Source organism: Chelonoidis abingdonii, chromosome 9 (genome assembly GCF_003597395.2).
Source record: "Chelonoidis abingdonii isolate Lonesome George chromosome 9, CheloAbing_2.0, whole genome shotgun sequence".
Lineage (NCBI taxonomy): Eukaryota > Metazoa > Chordata > Testudines > Testudinidae > Chelonoidis > Chelonoidis abingdonii.
The window spans coordinates 34350365-34376528 of NC_133777.1; the positions used below are offsets into that span (position 1 = coordinate 34350365).

The 26164-nt window shown below is 45.3% G+C and overlaps 1 protein-coding gene across 7 annotated transcripts in view; it reads right to left on the reverse strand.

The window, feature by feature from the left end:
• Window positions 1-26164, reverse strand: part of LOC116836020 (ankyrin repeat and fibronectin type-III domain-containing protein 1-like) — a 493838-nt gene that overhangs the window by 138325 nt on the left and 329349 nt on the right. For all 7 annotated transcript variants that reach the window (XM_032799361.2, XM_032799357.2, XM_075069366.1 and 4 more), the window contains one exon: window positions 8396-8436. In XM_032799361.2, coding sequence (XP_032655252.1) covers window positions 8396-8436 — 41 coding nt within the window. The remainder of the gene's footprint in view (window positions 1-8395; window positions 8437-26164) is intronic.

Consider the following 26164-nt stretch of genomic DNA (forward strand, 5'->3'; position numbering starts at 1 on the left):
CATCAATATTAGCTGTCGAAATTATAACAAAATAAAAATTGACTTCTGCTGAGAGCAAATAGGATACAATTTTTATCTGCATGATCACATGTTATTTTTAACACAAGATCCTCTTTCAGTGCGCAGAATGGATGCCGCTCAATTAATGAGCAGCAATTCGTTATTCTGTTTTCTATTCATTGTTCACGTTTGTGGCCTCAGGCCTTACTTGCTGCACCCTGTTCAAACCCTACTATTAAAACAGAATTATTGATTTCCTGATGAGCTTTCCTATGTTGCACATCACTATAGTATCTGAGTGCTTTACAAACACAAATTATCTCCCCGTGAGACATGGGGGTGGGATTTGCCCCATTTTACAGATGAGACTCAGAGGCAGAGGGATATTAGGGTCAAAAGTATTCAATCACTTTGGGTACACAATTTGAGATGCCAAGGACACGATTTTCAGAGTACTTAGCTGTATATAGCACTTTCCTCGCTCAAAGCAAAGCTCTCGTTGGCTGTGAGTGCTCAGCACTTCTGCAAATCAGACCTCAAGGCCTCAGGTTGGGCAACCAGAAAATGAGAAACACACAATTAGTGACTGGTCTGTGAAAAGTTTGGTTTATGTGACTTGCCCAGCATCACACAGGAACTCTTTGTCAGAGACAAGGTTAGAATCCAATTCTCCAAGGAAGCATTCAGCTGACTTCACCATGAGGCTATCCTTTCTCTTCCTGCAGTCTCCGCCTCATTTGCTATACACCTTCCAGCTTCTGCAACAGTCTCCTTCACCATACAACCCTGATTCATCTCCAGAGCGGGTCCTTCCCATGCACTAAATGAGGTGCTAGTCTGTGATCACGTAATTAAAGATAGTCTCATAATGCATGTGCTCAAGGGGGCCCAACTGAGATCAGGCAAGAAACCTTAATTCAGGCATTTCTGAACCTTGCAGTGCTTGATTTTGCAACCTTAATGTAGCTTTTTGTAATTATTGATACTACAAGCCCCAACCAAGACCGAGGATTCATTGTCCTCAGCACTGTACATCCAGATAGTGAGAGTTTACAATGGAAACAGACAAGAGTCAGGAGAAAGGAAATGTTATTAGCCCCCTGTTACAGCTGGGGAACAGGGAGATTTAGACAAGTATATATTATACTTTCAGGTTGTGCTTACAGCTCACTTTAATTGAGCTACCTTGGGTCCTGCAGCAGTGAAACCATGAAAGCACAGGTGTCAGTGTGAGCTGTACAAGTCCACCTGGAACCCTGTGTAATTACTGCTAGGGCTTGTCTGTGCTGCTGCATCTTCACTGCTCCGGGACCCGAGCTAGCTAGATTAAAGCTAGCTCAGGGATTTCTACACGAGCTGAAATTGCACCTTGTGATTATAGTATAGGTATATCTTCAGTGACTTGACCAAGGTCCCACAGGGAGCCTGTGACAGAGACTGGAAATGATCCAAGCTCTTTCAAGTCCCAGTCCACCACCTTACTCACAAGACCATCCTTCTTCTCATGTTGTCTTTCCCTTTCCATCTAACTCCTCCTCCTTACTTTACTGCCTTCCCTTCCCATTCACAATGTATCCCATTCCTCTCTTTCTTCCCCAGTGCCCAGAACTTTGCGCCAATAAGGGGGCGGGAGTGGGAGGAAAGAGATTACAGTGTTAACTCAGCTTCACCCATCACTGGATGAATGTCCCTGCTGAGTGATTCTCACCCACCAAAGAAAACATTAAATGTAATGTGTGTGTGCTGGTATTGTCGTTGTTTTTATTATAATGTCTGAATTATAGAAGAAATGCAAATGAATGTCCCTCACAGAAATACAGCAGCGTTGTTATGACGGAATGTAATGCTTTCAAGGGGTAAATATCCATTTCCAGATCCTTTAAAATGCTAGGGTTTTAGAAGATAATAATTCAACAATAAAACTTCACTCTAAGCCAAAACTGTGGAAGTTCTTAGCCTAGGAACAAACATTCTGTCTTTAAAAGACAGGCAAAAGCTATGGAGAGCAGTACTGATGTAACGAATATTGGAAGGCAAAACAAATGAAAAGGGCTTTAAAAAGGTACTTCCAAATGTTTTCTTCTGAGCTGTAGCTAAAAAATGAGAGTTATATAAGAGTATAAAGCTTCAGTGTGAACCTCACCTACGAATTATGTAGACCTGAGAACAGATAAGGAAGAATACTGTCACACCGCCAAGTATCAGCAGCTAAACTACATAAGACTCACATCAGAAGTAAGAGGTATGTGACTAAACTGTGCTTAGAAATAACTAAGCGCCTTTACAGTTCAAATTCCTAAGAGCAAGCTCCAATCTGTCTAGATCTTACTATCGAAGGGAGTTACTCTGGCACTGCACTATATTTATTTAGATTGTAACTGTAATGCCCTTAGCATGCCCTGCCTCTCAAAGATTTTTCTTAATTACTTATGGAGAACATAAATGCACATTTGCTTTACAAACCAAACCAAGACAGATTCTCTGCAATCTAGGACCCAGATCCTGCATTTGGGAGAGGAAAGAGGAAGAGAGAACCACATTTGACAGATGCATGTGACATTGCTTAAATCTCTGTAAGGGGCTCAGGTACCACAGTGATGGGCACAGAACAGAATGTAGCCTGTGCAGAGGTAGGAACACAAGAGTCCAGATGTGTGGGTGTGGCTGCAGAATTGAGGAGCAAGAACAAAGGGGAGGAGATGAGAATGCATATCCTATTCCAACAAGGAGAATCCAATCGTGTCAGATGCGGAATACTTCCTGACAAGTCCATAGCACCCCCTGCTCACGCTGACTCCAAGGAGTAGCCGCAGAATCAGGCACGTATTGCACAGCCTTGCTAGGCCAGACAGTGCTTTGTCATAGAGATTGTATCTAAAACAGCAACAATGTCAGTGGCACCAAGTTGGGGTAAAAGTCAATATGGACAGCAGTGATGTTGGCTGTGTGTCACAGCCATGAAGCTGTACCTGTCAAATGCAACTTTGTTTGTAAGTGTAACACAAATCCCCAGACAACTAGCAAAGAATCTTACACAGGACAGCAGGATGCAAATTAACGTGTGTCGTGTCTTATGATTGGTTAGGTCATGGTCTGATATCACAGCCCATTCAGTGAAACACTGAGGTTCTCATAGCTGCCTGGAGGCGAAGCTAAGGATTCAGATCTTTGAGAATTGGCTTAGAAGTCTGGAGGGTAGGAAAATATGTCTTCAATGGGTGGAGAAGGGCATACTCTCTGCGACAGGCAGTCATCCCTTGTTCCCTGATGGGATGATCTGTAGGAAGCTCGAGGAGTCCCTCTGCCTGTCTATTGGGTTTTCCTGCAGGGTGGAGTTTGGACGGGGGGCCATGATTTGGCCCCTACATTTAAAAATAATCTCCACTATTTGCCTCACACATTTCTGATAAGAAATCTCACAAGAGCATGAAAAAGGCATGCTTTTCTTGTCTCAAAAATCATGTATTCCATGCAGGGCCGGCGCTTTCATTTAGGCGACTTAGGCAGTCGCCTAGGGCGCCAGCATTGGGGGGGGGGGGGGCGGCATTTTGCCAGGGGGGCAGCAGGCGGCTCCGGTGGAGCTGCCGCAGTCGTACCTGCGGACGGTCCGCTGGTCCTGTGGCTGCGGTGGAGCTGCCGCAGGCATTTCTGCGGACGGTCCGCTGGTCCCGTGGCTCCAGTGGACCTGCCGCAGGCATGCCTGCGGCAGCTCCACCAGAACGGCAAGACCCGCGAGTGGGGCAGCGAAATGGCCTGGCGCCTAGGGCGCCAGAAACCCCGGCACCGGTCCTGATTCCATGCAACACACAATAGACAAACACCGGAGGATTGTTAATAAGGCTACAAATGTAGTTCAAAGTCCTCAGCTGCAGGTGCTTCACTTTCTTCACTACATCTAGCATGAGGTCATAACGCCATGATGGATCCTCAAAGCTTCCAGAAACCTGTGTGACGTTTCAACACCTAAATAAGTGCTTTGATTTTCAAAAGGGCTGAGCACTCAGCAGCTCCACTGACTTTTAAAAATTGTGCCAGCATATGCCTGTCCTGAAGCCAGAGAATTGAGAGCGCCTGTAATTTAGGTTTCTAAATATGGAATTAGGAGCCTAATGTTAGGCATTTCTTTTTGCAAATCTTGGCAGCAGACAAATCAAGGGAATGTAGATGGATGGATGAATTGAAGAAATACACACACACACATATATCATGAACTGCGAACAGGGTGGATAAAAATCAATTTAAAAAAATCAGATATTTTTTATTTAAATCAGATTTTTTTGATAAAATGCTTTTTGAGGAAAACCCTATCTAAAGATAAAGATACACTATAGCTCAAAGATATCTCATTATGGAATAGGGATTATAAATTCTAATTCTATAGTATGAGACAATATATTCAAGTAATGTTTAAGAAAAGTTTTAAATGAGTTCCAATAGTTCATGGATTAGAGACCCAATTTTATGAGGTTCCAGGGACTTCTGTATAAATTATTTAGGTTAACCTTTCTATCTACCCAATGGGACTCAGTGCTCAGTCTAGAAGATACCATCAGAGATGCTTAGTTTTGCAGTTATCAAACTGTAGATTTGTGTCTCCAGAGATAACATGCTTGTTAACAGCAAAAATGTTTTAAAATAAATCAATAAATTATATATAGAGGTGAGAAATAACAGACCTCAACCCTATTGTCCTTCTGCAAATTTGTGTACAGAAAGTCAATCCCTTACCTCTCTCTAAAAGTGCAAAGTTTCAAAAAGTTCAACGAATAGAAGACTGTTCGAGGAGGAATAGATCTGGACAAGGAGAAGAAGTCTGGAGATAAATGTGAGAAGGGAGGGACAGGCAGTAGAAACAAAAGTTAAACTGTTTGAGCAGCATATTCCAGAAGTCTTGAGGTCTTTCTGAGTGTAGCCTTCATTGATTTGAGATCTACCATACCAGTCTCTTACTAGAAGGGAAAACCTATAATGGCAGCAGGCCATAAAAGAGACCCTTGGAAATATTTTAATGAAGTTCCTCTACCGCGTGGGTCAGACAGGCATGCGGTGCAAAATGCAAAAGTGCAACAAAGACATGCAAGGCCTGGTTACCCGAATGAAACAATGTCATGAAAAGTCTTGTGGCACCTAAGAGACTAACAAGTTATTTGGCATAAGCTTCATGGCTAAAAACCACTTCATCCAGATGCATGGAGTGAAAATACAGTAGCAGCAGGTATAATAACCAGACATGAAAAGATGGAGTTGCCTTAAACCAAGTGGGGGTCAGTGCTAACAAGACAATAAATTAAGGGAAAGCCTATTCTCAACAGTTAACAAAAGGGTGAAACCAAGGGAGGAAAACACTTTTGTAGTGCTAATGAGGCCAGTGAATCAAGGTGGCCCATTCAAACAGTTGACAAGATGGTGTATATCAGCAGAGGGAAAAATTAGTTTTGTCGGATCCATCCACTCCCAGTTCTTTATTCAGCGCATTTGATGTGTCCAGTTTGCAATTTAATTCCAGTTCTGTGGTTCCTTGTTGGAGTCTGTTTTTGAAGTTTTTGTTGTTGAAGAATTGCCACTTTTAAGTCTGTTATTGAATGTCCAGGAAGATTTAAGTGCTCTCCTACTGGTTTTTGAATGTTATAATTCTTGATGTCAGATTTGTGTCCATTTATTCTTTTGCGTAGAGACTGTTCAGTTTGATCAATGTACATGGCAAAGGGGCATTGCTGGCACATGATGCCGATATATCATGTTGGTAGATGTGCAGGTGAATGAGCTCCTGATGGTGTGGCTGATGTGGTTAGGTCCTATGATGGTGTCCCTTGAATAGAAATGCCGACAGAGTTGGCAATGGGGTTTGTTACAGGGATTGGTTCCTGGGTTAGTGTTAGTGTATTTAAACTTCTACATGTCACAAGGGTCACAACAGTGGTTCCCTTACCTCACTAAGCAATATTGTTAATTTATCCAGCTATACTCTTAGCCCGGCAGAAGAGTCTGTACTATCTCGGGGACTCTCCTTCTGTCCCACTTCAAAAACAGACTCCAATGAGAAACTGCAGAACTGGAATTAATTTGCAAACTGGACACCATCAAATTAGGCCCAAATAAAGACTGGGAGTGGATGGTTCACAATGCCAACTATAATAAACTTCAGAGCTAAGGGTGAACCATTTAATAAATATATGTTTGCTGATGATGTTTTAAAGAAAGTCACACTAGTGAACTGGTGGAAGTCACTCAAGCACTTGGATTCAGAGAGCGCTGAAATGATAATCTCACTTTTAACAGCAGAAGCTTCTTCTGACAGTGTAGAAAAAATATTTTCTTCCTTTGGACTAATTCATTCCAAATTAAGAAATTGTTCGGGACCTGAAAAAGCAGGAAAGCTTGTTCTCCTATTCCAGATTATGAACAGACAGGAAAATGAAGGTGAAAATGACTGAGTTTAGCTGCAGAAACCAATATTTTCAGTTTCTTATGTTGACCTGGCTGACATAGTCGATTTAATTTTTGTTTCTGTTTAAATATTTCACTTAACTATTTTAGTTAAAAACAATTTTAACAAAAACAAACTTGATTTTAAAAAAACTTGAATGTTTAACTAAATTCAAAAATTCATATGCTTGTTTTGTTAAAATATTATGTTTGTTGTTGAAGAAGAAAAACCAAAATATATAACATTGTTTTAGATAAATAAAACAATTTAAATATCTGCCTGGTGATGTTCTCCTCCTAATACAGCATGCAAGAAAATCCTCCAAATATTAATGATTAACCTGTTGAATGTCTGCTTCAATTATCTTTGGTAAATGAAATAACCAAACAATTATTCATTTTCTGATATAGCTGTAAAACTAATCTGAAAAGTTTTCAAAATAAAGTACTTTAAAAATGTATAGTGTGTACCTTCTGAAAATGAAACCTACATCTATCTCTGAGTTGTGAAGAATATGTATTAAGGTTATAAGCACCAACAAGAATGCACTTTTATGTAGAAATCCGTCATTAAATCAAGTCTTCCTGACTATGATTTAAATCAAATACACCCTGATAGCAAACAATGCTTGCTGCTAGACACGCCATGATGAAGTCTGAAATTCTACTAGTATTTCAAAGGCGTCTATTCTGATGCTAAGAGTAATCAGACAAGGCAGTGACAGAGGCTGTTGTCTCATGCTCACCATATATTTTGTACACAGTGCTGAAAAGGAACCTTCTGGAGAATCTCTTTGGAAAGTAACCAGGAGAAATAAACAGCAGAACAACTCTATTTTTAAAGACATTTCTCTCCAATCTCATCCCCTTGAAGGAGAAAATTTCAGTGCTGTTCCCAAAAGTTACAGCTCACTTCCACAACTTCCGTCACCAGAAATACCTCAACACTCCATTTTTGCAGATTGAAAAAGTTCAGAAGGTTACGAAAAAGGCCAGAGCAGTGATGACAACAGACTATGCACTCACAAATGAATGCTTGACATCACAGTGCTGCAGGGCCACAGGAATGGCTCCTCCCAGTCATGACCGGATGCTGTAAGTACCTCTCCAGTTTGTAAGAGAAGTCACTCTTATTGAAAGATCACATTGGCAACGCTGCATTTCAAACAGGAAGCCTTCACATTCTGCAGCTCTATAGGTACCTTTCTGTACTGAAAGGCCTTACATGTTTGGTATAACAAGCCAAATTCCGTAGAGATGAGAGCTTCGGCTGTATTTCAGTCAGGGGCCCAGAGGTTGAAAATGGTTTAAGGGCTTTATTCACTCTGTCCCATAGGAATGGCCATGCTGGATCAGAACAATGGTCCATGTAGACAGGGAATGCACTGTTCTGCCAACTGCCTAGTCTGTTGCTGGTCTAATGGTATATTAGGAGACCCTATGTCTATGACTACTGATACAGTGGCTCCAAAGACTCCTTTCCCCTCATTTTACCCTCAAAGGTGGTGGCTTGTATCAGATGGAATGAGAGGGAAATATTTGTGTCAAAATACTGGCAGTGAAAGCTCCGCTCCAAGACCAGCCAGTTACAACATACAGCACCAGAGTCTCCAGACCAACCACACCGTGTTCAGGACAATTCCAGAGCAAGGAGTAGCAAAGGTGGGAAAGACCATCTTTGCAACCCCCTCCTTCCGAGGCCACTGGACATCAGCCTGGACCCTGATGCCAGGCACAGCAGCCTTGATTCCTCCTGACCTCATCTGAAGATTTACATATGCCCTGAAGCAAAGTGACTGACAGCCCTTGCAGTGTTGTCCTAGCAAACGTAATTGCAGAAGCTATTCTTATCCATTGACATGGCTAATCTTAGTGAGATACAGTATTTCTCTCAATAATACGTTGCAATCGTGAATTTCCACTCAGGTGCACACACACACTCTCAAACACACAGGCCACTGGCACTTACTTTGGTTGGAAAAAGTCCTTCTTGTCCGCTGACCCAAGGCTCTGAAAGACAAAAACAGACACGTTTCTTTAAGCCCCTTTCATTCACCTGCCTGCCAGGAAGACCTATCCCATGCACAGAGAGCAACTGAAAGCATTTGTGTGTGCCACGTCTAGACTACGCGCCGTATCGGCGCGTTAAAATCGATTGCTCGAGGATCGGTATATCGCGTCTGATCTAGACGGGATATATCGATCCCTGAGCGCGCTTATATCGATTCCGGAACTCCACCAAACCCAACGGAGTTCCGGAATCGACATGGCGAGCCGTGGACATCGATCCCGCGCGGTGAAGACGGGTGAGTAAATCGATTTTAGATATTCGACTTCAGCTACGCTATTCTCGTCGCTGAAATTGCGTATCTAAGATCGATTTTACCGCGTAGTGTAGACCTGGCCTTCATCTCCCTTGGCTCCTATCTGGCCGCCTCACCCTGCACCTGAACACATCATGAACTGGTTACTGGATTGTACCCCTTGAGGCAGGGAAGTGCTATTGTCCCCAGGCTACAGAAGGGGAAGTATGGCACAGATTAAGTGATTGACTTGCCCAAGGTTACACAGCATGTCTGAACTGAACTTGGGTCTCCCAAGTCCCAGTCTCAACCACTCAGTACTTCACTCAGTACTTCGAACTGTGTCGAACTCCAAGCATGCATCCACAACTGCCAGTAGAAGAGATGATCTGACATACAGAGAGATTCCCATGTGCTATTGTTTTCCAAGTGTATATGGTTTACTGTGGCTTCACCAACAACACCATTTATTAAAAATTTCACAAAATCCCAAACCACCTGCTCTGAGACAGTCTAAGAACTTTGTGTTTTCCAAAGCAGGTCCTGCCCTGTCTCAGTCTTTCAGAAGGAAAACACCACAGGTTGGATTTCCAAAGGGGCTTGGATTTTCTGCACTGGCAAAGGCAGTGTGTTTTGGCGTGCATTCAGCTAGCTTCTGTGAATTCCTATTTGCTTGTGGGAGAGAGGGTATGAGAGTGTGTGGGACAGAGGGTGTGCGTGACAGGTGTGCAAGTGTGTGAGAGAAAGGGAAAGTGTGGAGGTGCAAGTGAGAAGAGGTGTGATTATGTGTACGGTGAGTTTGTACACACTGTACATGTCCATATATCAGCGGATCTTTCCTGGCTACCCCAACAGCTGATTTGGGGGGAAATACATGCAGACACGTCATTCTCGGCCCTTAGAGAAAGAAGCCAGAGACATGTCACTCAAGTCCCAGGCAGGTGAGGAGAGCCCCACATCTAGCTCTCCTCTGCTCTGGGACACTTTCCTGACAGGGCAAAACCTCAGGGCTGCAAACTAAATGGGGGCAAGTGCTTGCCCCGTGTGAGAGATATGAAGGGATAGGGGCACACTTAGCAAAAACCAAACCTCAAGGACTTCTGGGCAGTGGCCATGGCCAGACAAGGTGCTGCCAGCAGCACTTCCACCAGCAAACGGACATGGAAGGGAAGGGAGAGGGGAACCAGCAGAGCCATGCCTAGCGAGCAGATTTTCAGCAGCTGCAGGTATCCCACTCACGCTGCGCTTGGGCAAGGGAGAGACAGCAAGACAGACAGACAGGCAGACCAAACCTTAGCTTCAGCAAGCCCCGCCCATCGTCCCAGTGCTAAGAACCCTCTCTTCCTCTCTGTACTGGCTCACTGCTGCTCTCGCTGCTTGTTTTCTTATTGTCCAACTCCCTCCTCTCCCCTTTCAATCTTCCTCCTCGCAGAATTGAAGATGAGGATGGTTTAGCAGGGAGGATACAGCCACCTGCTCCAGGCCGGCAGCGGAGCAGGAGAGGATGTGTGTGCATGCGAGGAGTAGGTTTGAACTCTGAAGCTGGTGTTGTACTTTTACACTATGGTTGCCAGGCAATAGCTAAGGCTAACTCCAAAACAGTGAGAAGCAACCAGTCAGAATACTAATCAATGGAGCAGTAATCACCGCCCCCACTGCATTCACAACACCAGCCTCCTCGCCTCAATGGGACCCACTGGTTGTTTGCACTATTTGTTTGAAAAGCAAGTGGCTACACTGCCTCTATATTGAGAATTTCTAAGCCTTTCAGTGTCTGTCTAAGCACACTGGGTAGGAAGCAATATGCACCCAGCCACATATAGGTAGGATGTACTACTGCCCTATTTCCAGCAGACTTTCACTCAAAGCTTATAGACTCATAGAAGATTAGGATTGGAAGAGACCTCAGGAGGTCATCTAGTGCATCCCCCTGCTCAAAGCAGGATGAATACTAACTAAATCATCCCAGCCAGGGTTATGTCAATCTGGTTCTTAAAAAGCTCTAAGGATGGAGATTTCACCACCTCCCTAGGTAACCCATCCCAGTGCTTCACCACCCTCCTAGTGAAATAGTGTTTCCTAATATCCAACCTAGACCCCCCCGCCACTGCAACTTGAGATCTTTGCTCCTTGTTCTGTCATCTGCCACCACCGAGAACAGCCTAGCTCCACCCTCTTTGGAACCTCCCTTCAGGTAGTTGAAGGCTGCTATCAAATCTCCCGTCACTCTTCTCTTCTGCAGACTAAAGCCCAGTTCCCTCAGCCTCTTCTCATAAGTCATGTGCCCCAGCCCCCTGATCATTTTTGTTGCCCTCCACTGGACTCTCTCCAATTTGTCCACATCCTTTCTGTAGTGGGGGGCCCAAAATGGGACACACTACTCCAGATACGGTCTCTTTCAGCCAAATGCTCCAATTTGTCTAGTTCACTCTGGACTCCATCCCTAATCTCCAGCATATCTACCTCTCCTCCAAGATTAGTGTCATCTGTGAACTTCCGGAGGGTGCAATCCATCCCATTGTCCAGATCATTAATAAAAATATTGAACAAAACTGGCCCCAGGACCGACCCATGGGGCACTCTGCTTGATATCAGCTACCAACTAGACATCGAGCTGTTGATCACTACCTGAGGAACCCAACAATCTAGCCAGCTTTCTATCTACCTTATAGTCCATTCATCCAATCCATACCTTTTTAACTTGCTGGCAAGAATACCGTGGGGGACCATATCAAAAGCTTTGCCGAAGTCCACCTATATCACGTCCATTGCTTTCCCCATATCCACAGAGCCAGTTATCTCATCATAGCAGGCAATCAGGTTGGTCAGGCATGACTTGCCCTTGGTGAATCCATGTTGACTGTTCCTGATCATCTTCCTCTCCTCCAAGTGCTTCAAAATGGTTTCCCTGAGGACCTGCTCCACAATTTTTCCTGTGACTGAGATGAAGCTGACTGATCTGTAGTTTCCTGGGTTCTCCTTCTTCCCTTTTTAAAAGATGGGCACTATATTTGCCTTTTTCCAATTGTCCGGGACCTCCCCCGATCACCATGAGTTTACAAAGATAATGGACAATAGCTCTACAATCACATCAGCCAATTCCCTCAGCACCTTCAGATGCATTAGATCTGGAACCATGGACTTGTGCATGTCCAGCTTTTCTAAATAGTCCTTAACCTGTTCTTTTACCACTGAGAGCTACTCACCTCCTCCTCATACTGTGTTGCCTAGGACAGCAGTGTGGGAGCTGACCTTGTCTGTGAAGACTGAGCCAAAAAAAGCATTGAGTACTTCAGCTTTTTCCAAATCCTCTGTCACTAGGTTGCCTCCCCCACTCAGTAAGGGTCCTACACTTCCCCTGACCTTCTTCTTGTTGCTAACATACCTGTAGAAATCCCTCGTTACACTTCACATTCCTTGCTAGCTGCAACTTTAGTTATGTTTTGGCCTTCCTGTTTACACCCCTGCATGCTTGAGCAATATTTTTATACTCCTCAGTCATCTGTCCAAGTTTCAACTTCTTGTAAGCTTCCTTTTTGTGTTTAAGGTCACCGAAGATTTCACTGTTAAGTCAAGCTGGTCAGGCTGCCATGTTTGCTATTCTTTCTGCACATCGGGATGGTTTGTTCCTGCGACCTCAATAAGGCTTCTTTCAAATACAGCCAGGCTTTCTTGGACTTCTTTCCATCACATATTAGCCTCCCAGGGGATCCTGCCCATCAGATCCCTAAGGGTGTCAAAGTCTCATTTTCTGAAGTCCAGGGTCCGTATTTTGCTACTCTCCTTTCTTCCTTTTGTCAGAATCCTAAACTCAACCATCTCATCGTCAGTGCTGCCCAGGTTTCCACACACTTCTACTTCCCCTACCAATTCTTCCCTGTTTGTGCGGCAGGTCAAGAGGAGAAAGGCCCCAGGTTGGTTCCTCCAATAGTTGCACCAGGAAATTGTCCCCAACACGATCCAAAAACTTCCTGGATTGTCTGTGCACTGCTGTATTGCTCTCCCAGTAGATGTTAGGGTGACTGAAGTCCCCCATGAGAACCAGGGCATATGTTCTGGAAACTTCAGTTAATTGTTTGAAGAAAGCCTCGGCTACCTCATCCTCCTGGTCCGGTGCTCTATAGCACACGCCCACCACAACACCACCCTTGCTGTTCTTGGTTCTAAACTTAAGCCAAAGACTGTCAACAGGCTTTTCTCCAGTTTCATACTGGAGCTTTGATCAATCATACCGCTCTCTTACATACAGTGCAATTCCTCCACATTTCCTTCCCTGCCTGTCCTTCCTGAACAGTTTATACCCATCCATGACTGTGTTCCAGTCATGTGAATTACCCCACCAAGTCTCTGTTATTCCAATCACATCATAGTTCTACTGCGCCGGGACTTCCACTTCTTCCTGTTTGTTTTCCCTGGCTTCTTGCATTCGTGTACAGGCACCTAAGATAACTAGCTGATTGCCCTACTTTCTCAGTATGAATCAGGAGGCCTCCCCCTGTTGCACCCTCCTCCTTGTGTTTCCTCCAGGTATCCCACTTCCCCACTTACCTCAGGGCTTAGGTCACCATTCCTCAGCGAACCTACTTTAAAGCCCTCCTCACGAGGTTAGCAAACCTGCCTGCAAAGATGCTCTTTCCTCTCTTCGTTAGGTGGTTCCCAACACTTCCTAGCAATCCTTCTTCCCAGAACAACATACCATGGTCGAAGAATCCAAAGTCCTCTCTCCGACACTACCTGCGTAACCATGCATTTACCTCCACACTTCCAAGGTCCCTACCTGGGCCTTTTCCTTCAACAGGGAAGATGGACAAGAACATGACTTGCACCTCAAACTCCTTTATCCTTCTTCCCAGAGCCACACAATCTTCAGTGACCTGCTCAAGATCATTCTTGGCAGTATCATTGGTAACCACATGGAGAAGCTGCAAGGAGTAGTGGTCCGAGGGCTTGTTCAGTCTCAGCAGACACTCCGTCCCATCCTGAATTCTAGCTCCTGGCAAGCAGCACACTTTGAATCTCTCAGTTTGGTTGGCAGATGGATGATTCTGTCCTCCTTAGGGAGGAGTCCCCGACCACCACCACCTGTCTCCTCCTCTTGGGAGTGGTGGTACCCTCATCTCTAGGACAATGCATCTCATGCCTTCTGGTCAATGGGGTCTCCCTCTCATCCGTTCCCTCAGACGGCTCTTCCAAATCATTCTCTGCAGTAGTACCTGTGCAGAGAGCCTGAAAACGGTTTCTTACCTCTATCTGCATAGGGGAAAGATGGGTTCTCCTCATTCTTGTCTGGCGATGAACCAGCACAATGTTCATCTGCAATCAGTTTGAAATCTCCTCTTGGAGATGTGCATGTTACCACTCTGCTCTCAGGGAGGCCTCTCTCCACTTTGCATATGTTCGGAAAGCACCTGATTCCAAACCCATTGCTATGGCGATGAGCACCCTAGAAATACCTAGCAATAAGTCATTCTTCTGGTACAGTGACTTCAGACAGAAAGTCTGAGCCAGTCACACGAGGCAGCTCCCAGGAATTGCTCTGGAACCATAAATGGAAAGACAAAGAATGCGTAACTACCCGGTCACCCATTCTGGGGCAGTGTGGGAGGTGGGGTTGCTTTGCAATGCCCCCTTCAGGGCCATGCATGGCACTGTGGCGCTCCCTCCCTGAGTCTGCAACCACTGGTTGCCAGTTTGGGGCAGGGTAGCCTGTGCCGTAAGCTTGGTGTCAGCCTCTGAACAATCAAGTAACTAAACAGGAACTCCAGGTTCCGCTGTCTGCGCCTTGAAACAAAGAGGAAATAAAACAACCTTCAAATGCAACAGCTTAGCTGTAGCACGTAGGGCCAGGCCCTGGCTTAGTCTCGAGGCACTGTCCCAGTCTCACCCAGCTCTGCCCCTAAGCAAACACAGGCAAGCCTCTGTTCTTGATAGGTCAGTATGTCTTCCTGGCCCTGTGGGAGGACCATCTTTTTGGTTGCCCAAGTTGTGTGGATTTTCCTTGGGTGGGGAACGTCAGGGCACTGATGCCTCCAGCGGAGGTTGTTAATTACCCACTGATAGAAAAGTAGTCACATATAGGCAAATACCCCAGCTAACCAATACTGGAAGAATATACCATGTGTGACAGAGGTTAGTCACACTGCTTAGTGCACAGCTGGAAAGTGCTCAACACCTATGGTGACAAGAGCGCCTACACTGAACATTACAGTACAATACCGCTGCGACCCGGGCAACCAAAGTAGCAGCAGCCCAAAGCCCAAGAAGTCTGTGCACTGTATAGGTAAACTGGATTACCTGAAATCAGTCCTCAGTGCTGGGAGCACATCTTACTGTCCATTCTTAAGCCTTCTAATGGGGAACCTGGTTTTTACCAGTCTTCATTCGTAACCTCATTTTACTAATCAGCACCCTGCAGAACTCATTCTCCTTCTCAACAGCCTTCCCCATCAGCTATTAGTTGCAAATCCTGTTCTTCGCTCAAAACGGCCTTCTCCTAGCAAGCCCGCTTCACTTCCCAATGGTTATCACTGGAAGACGGCCTCATCCAAAAGCACTCCCACCTTACCCAACATAAGCCCCAGTCACATCCCACTTCAATGGCTACATGGTCTTCAGCCAGGGATTGCACCCCCTTGCAGTAAGAGAAAGACATTCAAAGTGAGCACCAAGTTTTTGCTTGTCCACAGCATCTCCATGAAAGACTCTCATTACTTCTTCAAATGACTGTATCATAGGGATGTCACAATACCTCTAGAAGGCACTTTTTGAAATGTTTAATCCACAATAAGGGGCTCAGTCCAATTCCCTGCAAAGTCATAGAATCATAGACTTTAGGCTAAGAAGGGACTGTTATGATCATCTAGTCTGACCTCCTGCACAATTCAGGCCACAGAATCTCACCCACCCACTCCTGTATCAAACCTGTGTCTGAGCCATTGAAGTCCTCAAATCACGGTTTAAAGACTTCAAGGTGCAGGAGGCACTCTATCCAGGAAAGTGAACCCGTGCTGCCCCACATTGCAGAGGAAGGCAGTTACAAAAACCCCCGGTCAAGTGCTTCTGCACAAATGGCTGTCCTGGATGAATATTTCTTCTTCCGCCCCCAAATATGGCGCGATCAGGCTAAAAGCTCCTGAGCATGGTGGCGAAAGACTTCAACCAGCCAGTACCACCTCAGGGATAAGCCAATTCTCCTGTAAGTAACGCACTCAATCCACACTCCATCTAACATCGCATCACAAGCGCAATGGGCATATTTTATCACTGACGTAAGTCCCAAAGACAAAATTAAATTTGTCCAGAACTTTAGGGATATCCTTGATTTCTATCCATCCCTGTCGATTACAACCATGATCAGTATAAGGGTTGAATTGTCTCTTTTACCTGCTAAAGGGTTAACATAGTCTCAGTGACACCTGGCTGATCACCTGACCAGAAGGACCAACAGGGGGGACCAAGATACTTTCCAAAGTCTTGGATCGAGGGAAGTCTTATTGTTTGTGCTGCTGTGCGTGTAAGCTTGTTTTGTTCGCTATCTTGGGGACCTAAGAGGGCCCAACAGACGTCCATCCAGGCTCTCCAAATCCTCTCTGAATCAGTCTTCTCATTTTCAAACTTGTAATCAAGTTAGCCAGGCAAGGTGGGGTTCACGTCATTTGTGTTTCCTCAAAATTGTAAATGCTTTCTTTTTGCTGGAAGGATTCCTCACCATCTGGTTTGCATGTAACTGTTGAACATAAAGCTAGGGGGCCCCATGCTGTCTATATCAGGAATCTGTATTACTTCTGTTTATAAGGCATTTTCCATGCCTGATTTTACAGAGCGATACTATTTTACCTTGTCCTTTCTTTAATTATAAAAGCTTTACTGTTTAGAGACCTGAATTGATTTTTCTCTGTTTTAACCGATCCCAAGGGGATTGCACTCTGGACTCACCAGGGACTGGTGGGGAAAGGAAGGGCGGATAGTATACTTGCCCTTTGTTGATTAAGATCCAAGGGGATTGGATCTGGACCTACACCAGGGATTGGTGGGGCAAAGGAGGGGGATAGTGTAACTTTCTCAGCTATGGCTTTAAGACTCCATAGGGGTCTGGGACTACTGTGCATCATCACCAGGGAATTGGTCGAAGTACCGTCGAAGGCCAAAACCCAGGGAAGGGACCACACACGGTTTTGGGGGAACAGAAGAGTGCCCCAGACACTGGTATTTCACGTCGGTGTGGCGCTAGTATATCCAGCGGCTAGGAAGTAGTAATAGGCTTAGAATAGATGTCCCCTGCAGCGGTCCCCACCATCTGTACCCTTAAAGTTCAGAGCGGGGAAAGTAAACCTTGACAATCCCCACCGATGGGGAGACTCTTATTTGACTTTACTGGTGGCAAAAAGACTGGCGCCTACCAGTCCAGCTGTCTTTTAGGTACTCAGAGACTCCACGCACCAATTCTTCTCTGGAAGTAGACAGTTAGTCCTAATATATTAAAAGTAACTAAGTAATCAACAAAGTAGTACAGTATCAAATCACCATATACGTTCAGCCACACCTGCACCTGGTTTTCAAAATGCTGGCACATATGCTACCACCAACTCGAATACATCTTCTTTGTAGAAGACAGCTATGATCCGAAAGAAGCTACTTCGCCCAGTTATACCGGAAACTGGACTTCCTGATCCTCTTGGTGAGTGGTCTAATCTCTCTTCAAAGGGAGCGCGGTTTCTACTGAAATAAAGAGTCTATGGAGAGCGCCCATTTTCTATGCCTGCATTTAAAATCCGATTCTTCAATCCAAGACATGGAGTTGTCATATTTAATCTGGGAGTTTTGCCAGGTGAAGAATGGAGCAAAATATCAGGCTATTTCTTTGTGGGCTTGGTAGTGGACTTGTTCATGCGGTCCTGTGTGTGTGTGTGGGTGTGTTTGTTTTGGGGGCTACTTCGCTTGGTGTGCTGGAGCTTGTGTTTGTTCAGTCCCGTTTTGTTGTGTTTTGGTTGTGTGAAGGACCTGTCGCTGTAGCCTGGCAGTTGGAGGCCTGAGCTACAAAGGAAGGTTTTGAAAGCGTGTAGGAAGCTCTCTTGTGTGTACTTGGCTGATGCCTTAACCAGGTGGCCGCGGTTTTGCATTCACTCAGGCCACGGCTTATAAAGCCCTTGCCGTGGTGAACAAGCGACCAGGGCGCTTTGCCCGACCAGGAGGCGCTAACAACAGGAGTTTTGGCAAGGGAAGTTTTGGAAGGGGAGTAGGAAGGGAGTGGGGGTCCCTTGTCGGTCCTATCCGTTGAACCCATTAGACCCTTGAACCTATAAACATAATTCCTTACATCCAAAAAAACTTCTTTCTCCTTTCATAAGCAGAGCAGAGCGGACAGGAAGCTGCAGTACGAGGCGAGAGTTAGAGAGGGGGTTTGACAGAGAGGTGAAGGCTTACTGATGGGTTAGGAAGACCTTGCAACACGTTGACCACAACTGCGCATTCTTGTCTCATCCAACCATGCGCCTAGCAAGCAAAGACAGAGAATCCAGTAAAACAATGAGATGCTTCTACCCAGGATTCTTGAGTGTGGTTTATGCAACAAAAGACTATAACTTGGCATTTCTCCACTTACGCACATATTCAGCGCTGGGGGAGGTGCGCACCACAATGTGAAAGCGTGCCTTCCGTGAATCTCTACAGGACAGGCAGGTGGGGAGAGCTACAGGAGGTAGCCGATGGCTAGCGTTGAGGGTAGCCACCCGTCAGTCTGGACGAACAATTCCCGGGGGACAGTAGCTCACAGTAAGTCCTATGTGTGAGGGAAAAAGGCAGACAGACGATTGGCAGCTGATCCCTCACCCTTCACAGGACCTGCTGACGCACTAACTGGTGGAGGAGGAGGGATGGCCTCAGGGTAGACCACCGCACAGACTGAGCTTAACTTCTGCACGCGGCACAGTGCGTCCACCGCCTGCTGCGAACTCCTCTCGCCCTCTTTATGGTATATAGGTAATCGTTTATGCTCTTCTTGATACAGGACGAGAAAGGAATCACCCCCTACAGTAAAGGCGTAGGCAGAAGCCTCGTACCCCTAAGACTGGGAGGTCTGCTTGCCACCCACTGAAAAATAGGAAAACGTAGGTCTGATTTTTCGTGGTGTGGGACTCTCTTGCTGAGAGGCGGATGGCACCCCATCTGCTCACCCTGAGCATTTTTATCGTCGGTGAGTGGTATGCTGCCTGCCGGTGGGCACCATATCCACCATTATATGACGGGCTTTTGTCGAGGGTGTGATCCGCCCTTCTGAACTACTACCCCTGCTACTCTCTCATGTGGGCATCAAATGATTTATGCGGCGAATGACGCGATGTGGAATCAAGAGTGACACGGGGCTCTGGGGAGTACGAGTTAAGGAGTTTGTGAGCCAGGTGGTATTCTCTTCGATTCTCCTATCAGTGGTGGGGCCATGGCGAGTACAGATGCATCATGGAGGTGAATGCCTGGCTGTTGAGCATGGTGTCGCCAGGTATGGCTTTGGCTTCCTCGGACTACAGGATGCTATTTGACGAAGGACTGCTATGGTGCAGAGATGTGGTGTATCACATTTTCGAGAGAGAGGATAAACCCTATTTGCACACAGAACTTGCTACTAGTGAGGCGGGCCTTAATTAACTGGTTCGAGGGACAGGTGAGCAATACCCACAGTAAGTGTTGGGAACTATGAAGACTGGTGGAGATGGCTCGGAAACAAGAGGGATCGATGGCTATAATGGCAGAGAGTAAGGAGTGGGTGGAGGCAAAACTGCGGAGAAGTATGGTGTTGGAGCAGTCTATTGGTAATAAGCAGTGAAGTAACTGGAGGGGTATAGTGCTAATTATATTAATTACAACTTTTTTATCGCATTGTTGGCTAGTCATGAAACCTTGTGGGATCAATACATATGATTGGAAAGTTGATTGCTTTCATTGTGATTGGGATGTTTGTCAGGAAGGATTAGACAGGGGAAAAAGGTAGGAAGGGAATAATGCCTTTTAATATATATTTACATGTACACACTTGGATGGGGGATGTGACCATAGAGAGACACATACCAGTGTTGAGTAGGTCTTGGCGGTTAGATAAAGCGGGTGTATAAAATATCAGGGTGATGTTGTGCTGGGTTTGATATAGGCCACCTAACTGCAAGTGGAGAGGCCTCCCGGGATGAGGTCTTTTTTCATTTAAACAACTAACACAAATTCATCCAGAACGCTCTAAATTTGGTGTGTGTTCATGGGGGACTTCAATCTTGATGGATATTGTTGGGAAGAATAAACACCTCGGGGCTACAGACATATCTCTCAATAACGTTCCTTGGACTGTCTATTGCATGACAACTTTTATTTCAGACAAGGTTGAAAAAACTTACTGCGGGGAAGCTGTTTTTAGAAATCTTGATTTCTACAACCTGGGAGGAATCAGTGAGATTTGAATAGATCGCAGGACTTGGGTGTATGTGATCTAGGAAATCATAGAGTTTTGCATATCTAGGGGTGAGTGTAGAGGGAGATACAGACAAAATTAGAGGTACCACATGGATTTCAGGAAGCAGATTTTGTAGCTCAGTGAGTAGGCTGAATAAGAGGTAGGCTCCAATTGGGCGAGATCAACTGACGGGGAAAAAAAACAATGAGGAGAGTTGGCTAGCTTTTTTCCTATAGGGACACTATTAAGGGTCCAAAAGAAGCTATTTCGGGTTGGGTGCGAAGATAGAAAAATGTTCGGCAAAAGACCACCTTGGGTTTAACCACGAGATCCTTGCATGACCTACGAAATAAAAGGAGTTTTAAAAAATCGGATCCTAGGTCATTGTGACAAGAGATGAATATAGGCGCTAATTTGATCACGAGGAATGCAGGGGCAGATTACGAAAGCAAAGGCACCACCCTGTAGCTCAAAAACTAGCATATGGGGATATAATAAAGGGCAACAAGAATACTTTTTCATCTCCCCAATACATAGACAGCATCAAGAGGAAATGACCTTATCGAAATGGTTGTAGGCTCTCACGTCCTCTCACGGTGGAGGAGGGAACTATGTTGAACAGGAAACTTGCGAAATGGCAAGATGGCTTAATTAAGTTTCTTTGGTTTATCGGTTTCACTGAGAGTCTGACGAATGTCTAACATAGTTGGAATGCTTAGGAAGGGATTAGGTTTAGAAGAAAAATAATAAAGAAAAGTTAAACATCACTTTTTAGAAAAGTTCAGATGCCTTGCAAGTTTCATAAGGGCCTGCTGGATAATGCCATCTAGAATACTCAAGGACAGTTAATTAGACGAGGGTTCTGAGCCTTCTAGCTATTATCTTGTTGGAAAGTCATGGAGACTGGCGGAGTATTCCAGAAGACTGGTAAAGGGCCAATCTATGACCAGTGCCCATCTATTAAAAAGGAAAATTAAAAACAACCAGGAAATACAGGACCAAGTAAGCTTTAATGTGCCAATGGAAAGATTTCATGAGCAAGTAATTAAGTAATCATCTGGGGACACTTGGAAGGTGGTTAGAGGTGATTAGGAATAGCAGCAGGATTAAAGAACAAATCGTATTGTCAAACCAATCTTGATAGCTTTCTTTGATAGGATAACGACGCTCTGTGTGGAATAAGGGAGAACGGTGATGTGGCTAGTATACCTAGATTTTATAAGGATTTTTGCATACCGGCCTCCTCGTCCCAATTGATCCTTATCGATAAACTCGGCAAAATACATTTTGTTGGGGCTATTGCTAAGGTGGGTGCACTAACTGGCTGTGTGCATATACCAATAACTCAGGGAGTAGTTATTACTGGTTCCCTCGTAATCCTGGTTGTTTATTTTTTGTTTTTTTGGTGCTTAAAAAGGGGCATCCCCGTCCTCCTGGTTGGTGATATAACAAGATGGGGTTCGCAGGGGTTCGTTTTGAACCTGCTTGTTCATATATCTTTCATCAACGACTTAAGATGTTGGATTAAGTACGACTTCTTAAGTTTGCGGACGTACCAAACTGGGAGGGATTGCCAACTGCTTTGAGGACAGGGCCCAAAATTCAAAATGATCTGGACAAATTGGAGAATGGTCTGAGGTAACCGGTAGATTGGGAAGTTCAATAACGAAATGCAAAAGTGCCATCCTTAGGAGGAACAATCAGTTTCACACATTTACAGAATGGGATAGAGATTGCTCCTAGGAGGATGTGGCTATACGTATGGCGAAAGAGATTAGGAGGTCATATGGGACCACAAGCTAAATATGACGGTCAATACGGTAGATTAGTGTTGCAAACAAGCAAGTTGATTCTTAGGATGAATGTTTTCCGACAGGCTACTGTGATTGTAAACAAGATACAGAGAAGTGATTCATTCTGCTCTACTCTGCGATGGTTAGCTCAGCTGGAGTTATTGTGTCCATGTTCTGGGCACCGCATTTCAAGAAAGAGAGTGAGAATTGTTGGAGAGGATGGTTCAGATGGTACGAAATGCAATAATGAATCGAGTTTAAAGGTTAGAACTCGATGGAGCCTAGTTGAGAGGTATAGCCCTGAAGATATATTATATAGATCTTGTGAAGAGAAGGATGAGAGGGCATGATAATCAGTGTTTCACGGTATTTCTAAAATGGTGTTATCAGAGAAGAGGGAGGCAAACTTGTTCACTTTAGGCCTCCTAAATGAGATAGACGAGTACCCAAGACTATGGGCTTAAACGGCCAGTCCAGGAAGTTCCCCTAGGTTCGACATTAGGAAAAGTTCTAATACTGTTGGGCCAAGATAGATTAACACGGGAAAAAGTTCCTAACTGTCAGGGTAGTTAAAGACTGGAATAAATTGCCTAGGGAGGTTGTGGAATCTCCATCTCTGGAGATATTTAAGAGTAGGTTAGATAAATGTCTATCAGGGATGGTCTAGGCAGTATTTGGTCCTGCCATGAGGGCAGGGGACTGGACTCGATGACCTCTCGAGGTCCCTTCTAGTCCTAGAGTCTATGAATCTATAAGAAAAATAAGGATAAAGAAGTTTTGAAAATCAAGGAAAAAGGCATACTTTGTAAATTTAGTTAGATTGTACCTATTGGGTTTCTGGGAACTGGGTGGGCAGAAGCCTGCCCACTGCTAACAGATCCCCCCCATCAGCCTAAAGGGAGGATCTACAGGACCTCAGAACCCAACTGATTTCAGGGGACAACTAATAAAAGAACAGGGACAGGAGTGCGGTCAGAGGGTCATAAGGAGGGAGCCTGATGGGGACACCGAGCAGAGAACCCCAGACAGCGCCCACTGCTCCTCGAAGGCGTCAAGGGAGCCAGTGGATGCCGCCCAGAGGAACTCTGCCCGGATACGTGAACAGACTAAGGATCGGAAACAAGCCCCAGAGTCACAGGAGTCTCCATCGGCCAACCTCCTCTCCCTGGTTGTGGTGGGGTGGACACCCACTCCTGCCCTGAAGGGCTTAAAACAGCCAGGAACAGGGCTGTGGCAGGGAAAAGCTAAGCTGATTGGGGAAGTAGCCACAGCTGGGCCATGCCCCAATCAGGCCCAGCTGGTCCTTATAAAAGGTTATGAGCCAGAGGCCCAGGGACAGTCTCTCTCTGCATTCAGAGAGAGAAGGGCCTGGCTGCAGGGAGCTAGAGATAGGGTACCTGAGTGGAGCAGGGCTGGGGAAAGGCAGAGAAGCTGGGGAGCTCCAGCCTGGAAAGCCCCAGGCTGCGGCCTAGCAGAAGCCAACAGGTACTGGGGGTTGCAGAGGGTGGCCCAGGAGTAGGCAAAGGCAGAATGCCCAAACTCAATCTTGCCAGTGATGAGTAGGCTGATACTGCAGTCTGCCTCAGGGCATGGGATTAGATGATGACTAGCAGTAGCCTGATACTGAGGCAAGGTGGGGGTAGTGGGTTGGGGGTTCCCCCAGGAGGGGGAATCCCAGAACCCTGTGGTATTGCCAGGGGGCAGCACCCCAGTTAAAGGGGCACTGGGATCCAGAGGACAGGTGGATCACTGGCCTGCAGAGGGTGCTCCTGGCTGGCAGTGAGCTAATTTCCAGAAGTCACCAGCAGGAGGTGCTGCAGGGGTGAGTCTGCATGTCTACACTGATACAAAGTAAGTAAAGGAATATTTGCAAAAGCAGGAATATGTACACATCAGTGAGTCCAGATGATTTACCCCTCAGGGTGTTAAGGGAATCAGTTAACATTAGCTTATCAAACAACTACTTCTGAAGAGTCGTGGAGAGTGGAGGCAGTACTGCATGGCTGGAGAAAAGCAAATGAGGGACTAATCTTAAATAAAAAAAAAAAAGGCATGACCCTGCTAATTGTTGTTCATAAAAATCTATCCACAGTCTCTAGTGAAATAGAACAAATAAGAAAAAATTCTAGTAATGTGGTCCAGTGAATCAGACCTGGACAAGGAACCAGGATTCCCAGCTCTGCTAATTGGCCTGCTGGGAACTCTAAGGAAATAATTTCCCCTCTCCGTGCCTCAGTTTCTCCATCTTTAAAATGGGGATAACAACACTAAGCTTCCTTTGTGAAGCTCTTAGAAATTTATAGATGAAAGTGCTTTATAGGAGTGAAGAAACACTATTGTTGTTGTTCACCCTCAAGACAATGGAACCAGGAACAACAAACAGATGGGATTACAAAGAATAAATCTCGCCAGATAAACTTGATTTAATTTTTTCACAGAACAACACTAATCTCAGAAGAGAGCCCAGGAGATAGACTGTTCATATATTTGGATTGTAGGAAAGTTTTTAATATAATGCTCATGGAACGTTACCAGCACACTTCAGATTGTCTTGAGTACAGATGCTGCCAAATACGGTGAAATTTGCCATAAGGACTATAATGGCCAAGCACTGAGTCAGTGGAAGGTGAAATGAAATGAAAAATAGGGGAAATTTAGTCAGGAAAAATGTCCTGATGCTGAGATTAGAGTTTAGAAGAGTCTCCAGAATGGAGGGGATTTTTAAAATCACTCAGGATTTTTAAAAGCTGCCTAGATAAAGCACTAAGCAACATGCAGAAGGGACAATTCCTGCCCTCACAGGGAGATGGTCTAGTTGATTCATGTCCAAGTTCTGTGACACCCAACCTGCACCTGATGACTGAAGCAGACAAAGGAGGAAGCTCCCTGGAATGAAGCCTCTAAGGTTTGACACTTGACTCCCTGGTGGTAGGAAAGGTTCATATCCCTGAGGTGGGCATGAAATGACCTGAGATTTAGACCCTATACTTATCTCTCATTATATTACTAGGCCATCTGCTTTCTTGTTTCTATGAAGACTGGTGTAAAAGCATAGCCAGGTGCTGAAGAGGGGTGGTGCTAGAGGAAGCAGATTGCCTCTCCTAAAATAACTCCAGAAACCACTGAGGTTCTGGCTGACCTGTCATTCCTGCAAAGCAAGCTGGAGCCCAGGAGAGAAGGAGACAAGGAATGGAGGGTGGTGACAGTGAGTTAAATCAACAGCTCCCAAATCCAAGCCCCATCTCACAGTTCCTCACCACTCTGGATGAGTCACCTGGAGCACAGCCTTGCGCATTTCTCTTTGTTTGCTCATTTCATTGATGACTCAGGGTTTAGGAAGCACACTCTAAATCCCCTAATGAAATAATGCAGAGGAGTCAGTTTTATCGTGCTCAGTGTATTTTTAAACATATATTTTCTAGATGATGCTCAGGTCTGTCTCTAAAGCTCATCAGCCTCCAGAGATAGGGAAGAGAATTCCTTGCTATACAGAAACATTTCGGCATGATGGAAGGGGCCTCTTAAGACAGAGGAACAGCAGCCAGGCCGTCTACCAATCCCCCCAGCATGGAACAGGGAGAGTGAACGTGACAGACTTAGGGGTGGACGTGCTACAGCCGGAGACATTGCACATGCTCCATCTCCTTGTACCCCAGCACAATGATGCAGGTGGTGATGCTGTGCTGTTATAGGTGCTCTCCATAACCTGGCTACTCTCCATTTCCAAATTCTCCAATAAGGAGCTAGGAACACTATGTTGTTGGAAGGTCTGTCCTTCTCAATGTGGATCTGTTCTATCTTCCAACCCTAGACAGCTCTGTCTCCTCCTTAGCCTTACAGATCACCTTGGGGAACAGCTTATCCAAAATCAATGAAGCAGCAAAGGAGAAGACTAAGGCTTGGTTTACACACAGTTTTTGGACCAGTACAACCATGGGGGTAGGGGTGTAATTGTTTACCGAGACAGTTATGCTGTATAACCCCAAGCGTGGCTATAGTTATACTGCTATAAAGATGTCTTACCTCGGTATTGCTTATTCTCCTTCCCATACAGGAATAGCTATATTGCAAAAGCACCTTTATACCCAGTGCAATTGCATCCTTGTTAGGGGACTGTATAGCTTTAAATATGTAGCACTGATATAGTTAAAGAGGTACAACTTTCTAGTGTAGGCAAGACATATAGTGACGGCAGGAGAAAGCTGGTT